The sequence below is a fragment of the Antechinus flavipes genome, chromosome 1, assembly GCF_016432865.1.
Source record: "Antechinus flavipes isolate AdamAnt ecotype Samford, QLD, Australia chromosome 1, AdamAnt_v2, whole genome shotgun sequence".
Classification (NCBI taxonomy): Eukaryota; Metazoa; Chordata; class Mammalia; order Dasyuromorphia; family Dasyuridae; genus Antechinus; species Antechinus flavipes.
Window position 1 is genome coordinate 431,373,892 of NC_067398.1, and position 12,552 is coordinate 431,386,443.

The 12,552-nt window shown below is 38.3% G+C and overlaps 1 protein-coding gene across 1 annotated transcript; it reads right to left on the reverse strand.

Moving 5' to 3' along the window:
- Positions 1-4,646: 4,646 nt before the first annotated feature.
- On the reverse strand, positions 4,647-5,304 carry LOC127562394 (protein BUD31 homolog). The gene has a single exon (XM_051998103.1). It carries the CDS (start codon positions 5,230-5,232, stop codon positions 4,798-4,800), a length of 435 nt encoding a protein of 144 aa, XP_051854063.1. The 5' UTR covers positions 5,233-5,304; the 3' UTR covers positions 4,647-4,797.
- Between the last annotated feature and the right edge of the window lie 7,248 nt (positions 5,305-12,552).

The window sequence follows — 12,552 nt, forward strand, 5'->3', positions numbered from 1 at the left end:
TTTCTACTCCGTCACCGGCTGAAACGGCATCCCCATGTCAATATGTGTGATGGTCCACATTTATCTGAATAGATTGTCTTCACCGATTTTTTTTTTTTTTAATCTTTGACAACGTAAGATAGCTGTCACAATGGTGAGTCCCGTCCTATATTCTCCATTTTGTTTTTGAAGTAGTGTCTTAATATCTCTAAGGCAGCATTCCACTATCCCTTGACTTTGAGAGTTATAAGGGATGCTGGGAACATGTGAAATATGCATCTCTGTACAAAAGGCTTTAAATGGGGCTGAAGTATAGGAGGGAGCATTGTCAGTTTTTAACATTACTGGAAAGCCCATGAATTGTGCAGCAGCACAAAGATGATTTATGATGTCCTGAACTCTCTCAGATTGTCTAGTGTTAGTAAACACATACTCTGGTTTTACTTAGGCTGACGCATGCACATACTTCTGGGTCCCAAAAGATGGTATGTCTGAAATCCATTTGCCAAATATCATTGTTGCTAGATGATCACCCTTAGGTTAGTAAATAATGAACCTACAGGAGCCTTCTGGTAAGGAACATAGAAATGCAGGACTTTACTATTGGTCTAGCTTCCTACCTTGTAACGGGATATAACATTCTTAATGTTTTAGCAGACATGGAATTTGTTGTGAGCCTTTTGTGCTTCTAGGATATTCGGCATAAGCATTTTGTCCACTATTTCATTGGCAGTGGATAGGGGCTTGGGAGAGTCAGTATGTGACTGTATATAAGTAAATATTTTGCCATACCATGCTTTTAACTGTTTCCACTTCAACAAATAATTGAAATACAGGGGTTGGTTGAAATTTTTTATGTGCTGTCTCTAACTTACTTTTTAATAGTGCTTATGCCATTTTTGCTCTAAAGCATTTAATGTCCATAGAACAAATCTTTAAAGCTTGTAAACAGCAAATTCATTTTGTTATGTAGCCTCAAAAGGAGTTATCATACACATAGTTTTGGTTGAGAGAAGGGCAAAAGCAAGCTGCCTTATTATGGTTTAAAAAAAAAATAAGACCCTGTGAAATAGGCTTGTTGGTAATTATTCTGAGTATTATCCAGAACCATGTAGAATACAATTTGGCATTGGATAAAGGAGAGTCATGTAAAGAAGACAAGGGGAATTGTAGTGGTAATTGCCAGTCTAATGATGTCTGAAATGAGTCACTGAGGAGTCCTGTATATTGAAATCACAAGACATCCAAAGTAATGATCCTTTTGACAGCCTTCAATAATATGGCTATCATAGTAACATATGAGGTTAGTGAAGAGTTAAGCAGCATGGGGGGAGGTGTCATCCATTCTACAACAGTTTTTTTTCTTGATGTAATAGGATATTCAGAAGTTTCTAACACTTATGCTTTTAATCCTTTCTCTGGGTCTATGTGACCTGTTTGAGTCTTTTCAATGCTTTGTTCAACTGTTTGCAATGCTTTCATAGCCAACTGAGTAAAGATGGTGTGGAGAATTTAAATCTGAATCTCCTCTCAAAATGTTGTAAAGGAGCCAGTAGTTTTGGGTGAAGCCATTGTTTGACTCATGAAGTTTTTGAAGTCATCATTTTTAATCTCTTTTCTGATCTGTAACTAGTGGCCTTATAACATCTGTTGTTACATGAAAGCCTAAGTATTGAAAAGGAGGGTATTTTTGTACTTTCTCTGGGGCTGCTTCCAAATCATGCAGTTTCAATTGTCTTGTTACTTCTTGTAAAGCTTATTCTAAGATTACATGTCCTTATGGGCACCCAGCAAGTCATCCATATAATGTAACAGAACTAACCTTGATATCTTTTTCTTATAGGTGCTAGCACATTCTTGACACATTGTGGGACTATTTTTCATCCCTTGGGGTAAAACAAGCCATTGATATCATTTATAGGGTTCAGCATAGTTAATGGATGGAATTGAAAATGCAAATCTAACCCCAAGATTAGTTTTATTCTATACCTATCTTAGGTCTAAAACTCAGCCCATCCTGGTGGCAAAATATTAGGCAAAGGCAGGTGACTTTGTAAAGCTCCCATGGTATGTATTTGTTCACTTACTTTCCTCAAATCAGTTAATATTCTCCACACTTCTGATTTTTCTTATTATAGCTTTTTATTTACAAATATATGCATAGGTAATTTTTCAGGATTGAAAGTTTCAAATCCTTTTTTTTTTTTCAACTTTTTCCCTCCTTCCCCCCCAACTTCTGATTTTTTTTTTTTTTTGATAACATAAGGAAGAATTCCAAGGGTTGACAGAAGGCTCTATATGCTTTTGTCTTAATTGTAATTCAACTATATCCTGAAGAGCTATGATCTTTTCTATTAAGGGCACTGTTCTACCCATACAGGGTCATTATCTTTCCAGTGAATACAAAGAAGTGATATAGTGTTGAAATAGCTCTATAACAGTGACCCTGATTAAAAAGGGGACATTGTAAGTACACCTTATTGATTTTTAATTACCCAAGGTTAATGGAGGAGGCCTGTGAGAATGTAAGGTCTAATGATACCCTGTTTCCCTTCATGAGTCCATATCTCCATTCATTAGAACTTATGTTTATGTAGGGGAGAGAGTATTGACCCCAACAATGTGTTGAAGACTATTCCATTTTCCAGTAAGGAGGCCAGTGCTTCTGTGCTATAACTATCCTGTCTCGGTATCAACCAAGCCTCTAAAAGGCATTCCTTCTAAAAAGTTAACTTAGGTTGTATGTCTGTAACAACCTGGCTCCAATAAATCCCTTCTGGTCTTATTATACAACCTTCTAATTGCTTCTAGCATAATACTAAAACTTGTGCAAAACAATCCCCTACTTCTATGGTTGCAGTTTGTGTGCCCATATTAACTACTGGTACACACAATAGTTTTGTTTTGTTTTGTTTTTCTTTCCAACACACATTTTGGTCACACCTAATATTTTCTTGGTGGTAGAGTTATGGCCACAGATCCAATAAGTAAAGGAAGTATTTGTTGTATTTTAACATATGCAATGTGCTCTGGGAGGATTTTGACCTTTTGAGCATAAAGGGGAGCTATGGCCATCTAGATATGACATACATTTTCTTCTGGTATTTGAGCATATTGTTCCTGTAGGGATAATGGGTTTATTCCCTAAGGGGTTTTATGCCAGCCATCATTCCCTCTATAGAAGCACACCCATCGCCCCCCTTTTTTTTTAAACCTGATAATTTTCTCAAGTTAGCTACTACTCCTTCATTACCAGTTGATCTGATCAGGGCCTTTACGCTAAGGCATTCGAGAAATTTTCTGTCTGGAAAAGGAACCCCAAGCTTTCATTGCAGCCTTAGAAATTTGCTCATACACTGTTATGGGATAATTAATCTGTTCAAGAAAAAAATAGAACTGGAAACATTCACAGAACACAAACTGGTTTATTAAATGATAAATCAACAATGTAGGGAGAGGGGTTAAACCTAAATCTAGGATGCCATTATCAAATAAAATATTATTGGCCAAACAAAAAAGGCATTTTAGAATTTTAAATGCAGGAAATCTATAAGCCATTAAGAGCATGAAAAGTAAATCCTGTTTGCCCCACGTTGGGCACCAAAATGTTGGCTTTAAAATATTATAAAAGTTCTTTCTGGGTGCCTTCCCTGGAATCAGGATTTTGTCGGTCCCTGTTCAGGCGCCAAAATCTGGTGAGCTTTTTCTTCTCAAAACACAGCCAGATGATCTTTTATTATCTCCAATCCAAGAGCTCTTGCCTCTTTGTCCTTTGCTTCTATCTCTGCTTTCTTCAGTCTCCAGAGCCAGCACAGAGATGGAATGAATCTCTTGTCTCCTTCACTTGGTGCTCGGCTAGCTTTCTGGTGAGTCTTTCAGACCAGCTTCGTCTCAGTGGGGGAAGTGCAGGAGCCCAGCCACCAACTCCTCTCCAATGCAGCTGAACTCTCTTCTGTGACCAGCCAGCCAAGTGGAAAATATATTCTCTCTTGCCTTGCCTCGGAGAGACGGCTTCTACTGGGCAACTGTGTTTAGAATTCTTTGATGTCCCTTGACCTTTTTGAACTGGAGAAAGTTCCTTGACTACTGGATCACTTTTGCTGGGAGAACTACTTTTCAACTGATTGTCAAATACTAGTCCACGCTTCTTCGAGGCAAGTGGAAGAACAGGACCATTCTCTTTCTTACTCTGTTTTGAAGGTGAACAGGTGAGCACATGGGGAGTATTGCATAAGTTGTCATCTCCTAGCCGCTTCCTGGGACTTTGATTCTATGTTTTGGATGAGCTCTTCATAAGTGGCCTCAGTATTTTCATGCAAAAATTCCACAACTTTTTTACTCAGCAGCCCTGCCTAAAAAGCCGAAGTACTTAATTGTAATCCTATCTGTTGCAAAATGTCTCTTCCCCACAGATTGATGGGGATTTTTTCAACCACAAAAGGAGTAAAAACTCCTGTTTCATTTTCAAATGTCCATTTCATAGGGGCAGCACTAACTTCTGCTACTATTGATCCTCCTACACCAGACATACAGGTGTCTGCCTTAATCTTTGGCCAGTGACTGGGCCAGCTGGCACCTCTAATTACAGTACGATCTGCACCTGTGTCTAGCAATCCTTTTAGTGGTATTCCATTCACATAAATAGTGAGCATAGGTCGTCATCTGTCACAGCTGCAGTCCAAAATATTCCTGGACTCTGCTGCTTTTCCAGGAAAAAAAAAAAAAAAAAAAAAGAGTTCACTTTAACAGCTACTCATGGAGATGAACAATAAAAATAAGCCAGAAAGGGAATTTGTGGGTCCACTGCTTCAAGACCTGTCAACCAGAGCATCCTCGGCAGCCACAGTGGGTACACTCAATGATCCGCCCCACTTCTAATTTGCTTTTTGGAACCCTACATATACAGTTGGTTCCAAAATTGGTATCCCGAGTCTGAATGCAACGGAGGCAACACAGCTTTTCATAACCTTGTTTCTTCCACTTGGCAATCAAATTCTTATCTGCATAACCTTCTTTAATGCAGTACTCATACAATTCTCTACTTATGGCTTTCCTCTTATAAAAAAGATCAAATATGTATCTCGTTTTCTGGTGATGAATCCTGAAAATTGGCCAGAGAGATTCTACTTTCCTCTTTCCTTCATGAGGTTCAGTTTCAGCTTCTCTCATCTTCTGATCCAATTCATCCAGCGTTGGTTCGATTAGCTCCCAACCATCTGGAGGAGCTTTCCTGCTTCTTTTCACTTTAGGCATTTTCGACTGCTCCCGACCACCACTAGTCAGGCTTCCGTTTCCGTCCCACCGCTCTGCTCAGCCCTTGTTGCCTGATTAATATGTCACGGACAAGGGCCTCTAGGCCCCCGTAATATGAAGTCACTCTCCCGCCACAGGCGAAGCCTCTGCAAAGATGTTGCGTCAGTTTGGTCGTCCTCAGTTTTGCCTGCGGGCTTATTATTCCTAATTTTACTGGTTTCTTTAGTCCAGTTCCAAGTGCTCTTGCAGCTTGTCCTTTGCCTCTGCCAGCTTTCAGCCTCCAGCTCTCTCTCTGAATCTCCAGTTCTTCTCACTCCTGACTGAGGCTCCTCCTTTTATATGCTTTTTTTAGAGGTGTGAACTCAAAGGTGTTAACTCCTCCTCTGAGAGTGGGATTGTGGGTTCCTGACTTGTGAACTCTAATGTGTGAACTCTCAAAGGTGTAAACTTAAGTACATAAGCATTGCTTCTATCAATTCTAGTGAGTTAACACTTTGTAAGGATTCTAACATAGGATCACATATTTGACATTTAAAATCTAAAGTTAATGGAAATCTGCTATATAATTTTATGAACTGGCATTGTTTTTTCTTCATTTAACAAACCAGTCTTAAACTAATACAATTTTATAATATTAGATTCCAAAATATTAAGACCAATTTCCTTTGATTCTCATTTGAGCCTAATATGCTTAAATCTATTTTATATCTATTTCATTATTCCTTCTCTTCTTAATCATTTTCTTTATTATCCCTGTCACTAATACTTACCATAGCCTTTTAAAAAGAAATGGGAGGGGGAAGGGAGGAGAGAAGTCAACTCTCTCATACTCTTCCTATTTTATCCCTAGTTCTATGCTTATTCTAATCTAATTCTTGGTCTATATAAAGTAGATACATGCATATCAAAAGCTAAAAACACAAGTGATAAGTATTGCTCATCCTTCATTCTTGAAGAGGACCAATGACATTAAATGCTATAGTAGCAGCTAATAATATCATACTTTAGCGAGCAAACACCAGTTTCTAAATATGTAACTAAAGCTACCTAAAAACTTATATAATGAAAAGATTTTTAAAAGAGCAACTACACTTTAGATGATGTGGGGAAAATAAATAGTGGAATGAATACATTGAGTGCATACAGTAGACTAGTATTTGGTTGGCAGAACCAGTTTGCTTCATTTTATTAATATTGCTATCAGTCTCTGAAAAGCTTTTTTTAAGAGTAAAAAAAAAAACACAAGGAAACAAAATCCTTAGATACTATTCCATTAGAACTTCCTTCAGTGGAATAGATGGTCATAGATGTATTTCTAGCAACCCAATTTAGATTATATGAGTGATTTGGAAGCATAGGTGAGATTGTAGAAGGGACCCCAAAACTCTAAAACTCTTTGAAGGAGAGACTCTCCTTGAACCCTGTGTCTGTAGGGATCCCTCCTGAGGACAAACAGCTTTGTTCTGTAACTTAGGTGTGGGGCTGGTTGAGTCCTGAGCTAAGGAAATCCAATCCTATTGAATTAAAGAGACTCATTCAATTCTTTTCAAATTCCAGCTCAAGCCAAAATCCAGCTTGTAGGTAAAAAGAGCCAACTTGGAACTTCACCCATTAGCCCAGCCCCCATGGAACAGGCTTGGAATGTAGCCAAAGACTTCCTTTTAAAAACTTATTTCTTTGCAGAGGTCCTGCCATGCCATGCAAGCCTTTGCTCACTGGAATAATATTCCCTTCCAGTGCTACTCTCTCTTTATCCTCGCCTATTTTCCTAATGAGACTGTCTTTGTTGCAGTTTCTCTACTAGAAACTTTACTTCCCAATACCTATAATAAACTTTTTTTTTTTTTTTATCAACCTAGGTTTTTGGTCTGTAAAGGGGGTTCCCCCAAACTCCCTACTCTTGCATTGGCTCCCAAGGGGGGGGTATAGAGGAGCCAAACCTCTCCATTTGGTTCCCTGAACCCTAAACCTGCCACTAGATCTTATCATTTAACTCCCTGACCACCAGGAACCCTAATCTCATTTTGGTTCTGTATGGAATGGAAGGATGAAGAACTTACAGTAATGTGTGAATTCTTTTTCTTGACCGTGTATGTATTTTTTTTTCTCATAGGTTGTTTTGATAAGGTCAAGTAATGAATCAATAGATACATTTCCTCTGACAGGTTCTGTGTAAAGCACTGAAGGCTAGAAAAAAAAGGGGGGGTATTTTCTCTACATGTGACAGTCATACTGATATAAACTGAGATCTTTTGGAAGGAAGGGTTGGAAAAGTCCTGATGTGAACTATGTCCCCTTTAATCTGTGGGGGAAGGGTGATTAAACCTTCCTTTAGGAGGGGCACACCCTCCTGCCCTTAAAGGAAAACTCCCAAAATAAGTACTCTCATTCAATTGGAAATCTTAGCCTGGAGTATTGTCCACATCCTCTATGGAGTTGCTCAAATTCCCCAGTTAAGTAATCTCATTCAATATTGAATTGAAGTCCCAAGACCTCAGAGAGCTAATAAAAAATGACTCTGAACCCCTGAATCTTTGCCTTTTGCCCTTCTGGACTTAGCCCATTGGTGAAGGTAGTTTCTTCTAGGTATTGACCCATCTTTGCAGAAGTCCTAACAGGACTCTGCCTACTAAGAAAGTTGTCATTTTATGATACCGTTTTCTTAGAGTAAATAAATACCATTCTTTGTCACAAACTTCATGCCTGCATTTATTGGGGTTTTTGAATTCTTTTGTAAAACCTGCACAATGGCCTAGGGGATCTCTTGTCCTCAATTCTTACACCTCATCAATATGACATCTCTCAGAAAAATAAATGTCCATCTCAGGAACCCAGGATACATGAACACTTGTTTGCAGACAAACTGAAGTATTAGGAGCCGCTTGTTTATTTATTTATTTTTAAAATTATAACTTTTTATTGACAGATCCCATGCCTGGGTAATTTTTTTACAACATTATCCCTTGTACTCACTTCTGTTCCGACTTTTCCCCTCCCTTCCTCCACCTCTCCCCCAGATGGCAAGCAGTGCTATACATGTTAAATAGGTTACAGTATATCCTAGATACAATATATGTGTGCAGAACCGAACAGTTTTCTTGTTGCACAGGGAAATTTGGATTCAGAAGGTAAAAATAACCCGGGAAGAAAAACCAAAATGCAAACAGTTTACATTCATTTCCCAGTGTTCTTTCTCTAGGTTTAGCTACTTCTGTCCATTCTTGATCAATTGAAACTGAGTTAGATCTTTGTGGAAGAAATCTGCTTCCATCAGAATACATCCTCATACAGTATCGTTGTTGAAGGATATAATGATCTAGGAGCCACTTGTTAATGGTAGCTGGGATCTAATTCTGACCAGAATAGATTGAATCATGTGAGGGTGAGAATGATGCAAGATGAGAGGTGAGTACCTCTAATTTATTATGCCCCGTGCAAAATGTTTTCAAGGCACAGCAAGATATCCATTAAAGAAAAGCATCCATTCCTTTGCAAGCAACACCTGCTTCTAATAACTGTATTTTCAGACAATTATTTCCAGTTGCCAGGGTCATGTTGGTTCCAGTGAATGGGCTAGCTCAACTTAAAAGTAAGAAAAGTAGAGTCACTTGCAACTCCTTAGCTCTAATATATAGCTGAAGGGTTGTGAGAACAAATTCCTCCCTTAACTTTCAGTGTGCTGTAATACATAGCTGCAGGATAAAGAACGAGATTATAAATAAATTAGAGGAACATAGAATAGTTTATCTCTCAGACTTGTGGAGGAGAAAGAAATTTGTGACCAAAGATGAACTAGAGACCATTACTGATCACAGAATAGAAAATTTCCATTACATCAAATTAAAAAGCCTCTGTACAAATAAAACTAATGCAAACAAGATTAGAAGGGAAGCAACAAACTGGGAAAACATTTTCACAGTTAAAGGTTCTGATAAAGGCCTCATTTCCAAAATATATAGAGAACTGACTCAAATTTATAAGAAATCAAGCCATTCTCCAATTGATAAATGGTCAAAGGATATGAACAGACAATTTTCAGAGGATGAGATTGAAACTATTACCACTCATATGAAAGAGTGTTCCAAATCATTATTGATCAGAGAAATGCAAATTAAGACAACTCTGAGATACCACTACACACCTGTCAGATTGGCTAAGATGACAGGAAAAAATAATGATGAATGTTGGAGGGGATGCGGGGAAAACTGGGACACTAATGCATTGTTGGTGGAGTTGTGAACGAATCCAACCATTCTGGAGAGCAATCTGGAATTATGCCCAAAAAATTATCAAATTGTGCATACCCTTTGATCCAGCAGTGTTTCTATTGGGCTTATACCCCAAAGAAATACTAAAGAAGGGAAAGGGACCTGTATGTGCCAAAATGTTTGTAGCAGCCCTGTTTATAGTGGCTAGAAACTGGAAAATGAATGGATGCCCATCAATTGGAGAATGGCTGGGTAAATTGTGGTATATGAATGTTATGGAATATTATTGTTCTGTAAGAAATGACCAGCAGGATGAATACAGAGAGGACTGGCGAGACTTACATGAACTGATGCTAAGTGAAATGAGCAGAACCAGGAGATCATTATACACTTCGACAACGATGTTGTATGAGGACATATTTTGATGGAAGTGGATTTCTTTGACAAAGAGACCTGAGTTTCAATTGATAAATGACGGACAAAAGCAGCTACACCCAAAGAAAGAACACTGGGAAACGAATGTAAACTATCTGCATTTTTGTTTTTCTTCCCGGGTTATTTATACCTTCTGAATCCAATTCTCCCTAAGCAACAAGAGAACTGTTCGGTTCTGCAAACATATATTGTATCTAGGATATACTGCAACATATCCAACATATAAAGGACTGCTTGCCATCTAGGGGAAGGGGTGGAGGGAGAGAGGGGGAAAAAAAAAATCGGAACAGAAATGAGTGTCAATATAAAGTAATTATTAAATAAAAAATTTAAAAAAAAAATACATAGCTGCAGGGCTGTGAACTGATCTGCCTTTATGTGCAAATCCCTATTTAACCCTTTACAGGCTTTCTGGGTTTCACAGGACTGCATTGTTTTTGTTTTAGAATGCCTAAGTGAAGTTCAATGCTTATTTGGCTGACAGACTGAAGGAACACTCTCCATAACCCAAGCAAGTAGAGAAATAACACCAGCATAATAAGAGCTGGTTCAAAGTGTAACAAAACAGAAGTTTTACTTCTTAAAGGGTTCATTGTTGTATGACAGATAATATATATTTTAGCAATGTCTCCAAGATCAATTCATGGCCTTTGAGTATGTTTAATGCTATTTTTCATGTGGTACTAAAGACACCAGATTTCAATTACATTTTTACCAAAACACAGGGAACACAATTAGCCTTGCTTGTGAAGTTAAAGGCTGTGGTGTCTAAGCTTACCATGGGTTTCATTTTCTCTCCCCTCCCTCCCCCCCATAAACATCATGGTGTTATTTGTAGTTATATCAGTAAGTTTGTCCTCCCAAGTCATAGTTTGTACCCATGGTGGAAAAGGAAAGTATGTCCAATACTATGCAGTTCGAATTTGGAGTTTGTTGTTGGAGTTTCCAAGCTGAGGAGCGTAAACCGCATTGTTAGGAGTTCCAACACTGCCTCCTTCTTTCGGAGAGTAGCCAGTAAGGATCCTCATGGGTTTGGAGGGTGAGATGCTGCAATAGCTGTGGAATCTTGTGGGATGCTTTCTCCCCGGCGACGCACATGGATCTGGTCAGAATTCATTTTCTACTTCCTCACCTGCTGAAACGGCATCCCCATGTCAATATGTGTGATGGTCCACATTTATCTGAATAGATTGTCACAGGGCATAATGGGAAGGGTTCCTGAGGCAACCGGGACAGGAGGGGATAAAACTCCTCTGGGGGACTTAAGCCATTGTCTTCACCGATAATTTTTTTTTTTTTTAATCTTTGACAACGTAAGATAGCTGTCACAATGGTGAGTCCCGTCCTATATTCTCCATTTTGTTTTTGAAGTAGTGTCTTAATGTCTCTAAGGCAGCATTCCACTATCCCTTGACTTTGAGAGTTATAAGGGATGCTGGGAACATGTGAAATATGCATCTCTGTACAAAAGGCTTTAAATGGGGCTGAAGTATAGGAGGGAGCATTGTCAGTTTTTAACATTACTGGAAAGCCCATGAATTGTGCAGTAGCACAAAGATGATTTATGATGGCCTGAACTCCCTCAGATTGTTTAGTATTAGTAGACACATACTCTGGTTTTACTTAGGCTGACGCATGCACATACTTCTGGGTCCCAAAAGATGGTATATCTGAAATCCATTTGCCAAATATCATTGTTGCTAGATGATCACCCTTAGGTTAGTAAATAATGAACCTACAGGAGCCTTCTGGTAAGGAACATAGAAATGCAGGACTTTACTATTGGTCTAGCTTCCTACCTTGTAACGGGATATAACATTCTTAATGTTTTAGCAGACATGGAATTTGTTGTGAGCCTTTTGTGCTTCTAGGATATTCGGCATAAGCATTTTGTCCACTATTTCCTTGGCAGTAGATAGGGGCTTGGGAGAGTCAGTATGTGACTGTATATAAGTAAATATTTTGCCATACCATGCTTTTAACTGTTTGAACTTCAACAAATAATTGAAATATAGGGTTTGGTTGAAATTTTTTATGTGCTGTCTCTAACTTAATTTTTAATAGTGCTTATGCCATTTTTGCTCTAAAGCATTTAATGTCCATAGAACAAATCTTTAAAGCTTGTAAACAGCAAATTCATTTTGTTGTGTAGCCTCAAAAGGAGTTATCATACACATAGTTTTGGTTGAGAGAAGGGCAAAAGCAAGCTGCCTTATTATGGTTTAAAAAAAAAATAAGACCCTGTGAAATAGGCTTGTTGGTAATTATTCTGAGTATTATCCAGAACCATGTAGAATACAATTTGGCATTGGATAAAGGAGAGTCATGTAAAGAAGACAAGGGGAATTGTAGTGGTAATTGCCAGTCTAATGATGTCTGAAATGAGTCACTGAGGAGTCCTGTATATTGAAATCACAAGACATCCAAAGTAATGATCCTTTTGACAGCCTTCAATAATATGGCTATCATAGTAACATATGAGGTTAGTGAAGAGTTAAGCAGCATGGGGGGAGGTGTCATCCATTCTACAACAGTTTTTTTCTTGATGTAATAGGATATTCAGAAGTTTCTAACACTTATGCTTTTAATCCTTTCTCTGGGTCTATGTGACCTGTTTGAGTCTTTTCAATGCTTTGTTCAACTGTTTGCAATGCTTTCATAGCCAACTGAGTAAAGA

Bases quoted from the DNA above. Each gene is read 5' to 3' on its own strand.
- LOC127562394 (XM_051998103.1), bottom strand. From the start codon at position 5,232: ATGCCTAAAGTGAAAAGAAGCAGGAAAGCTCCTCCAGATGGTTGGGAG.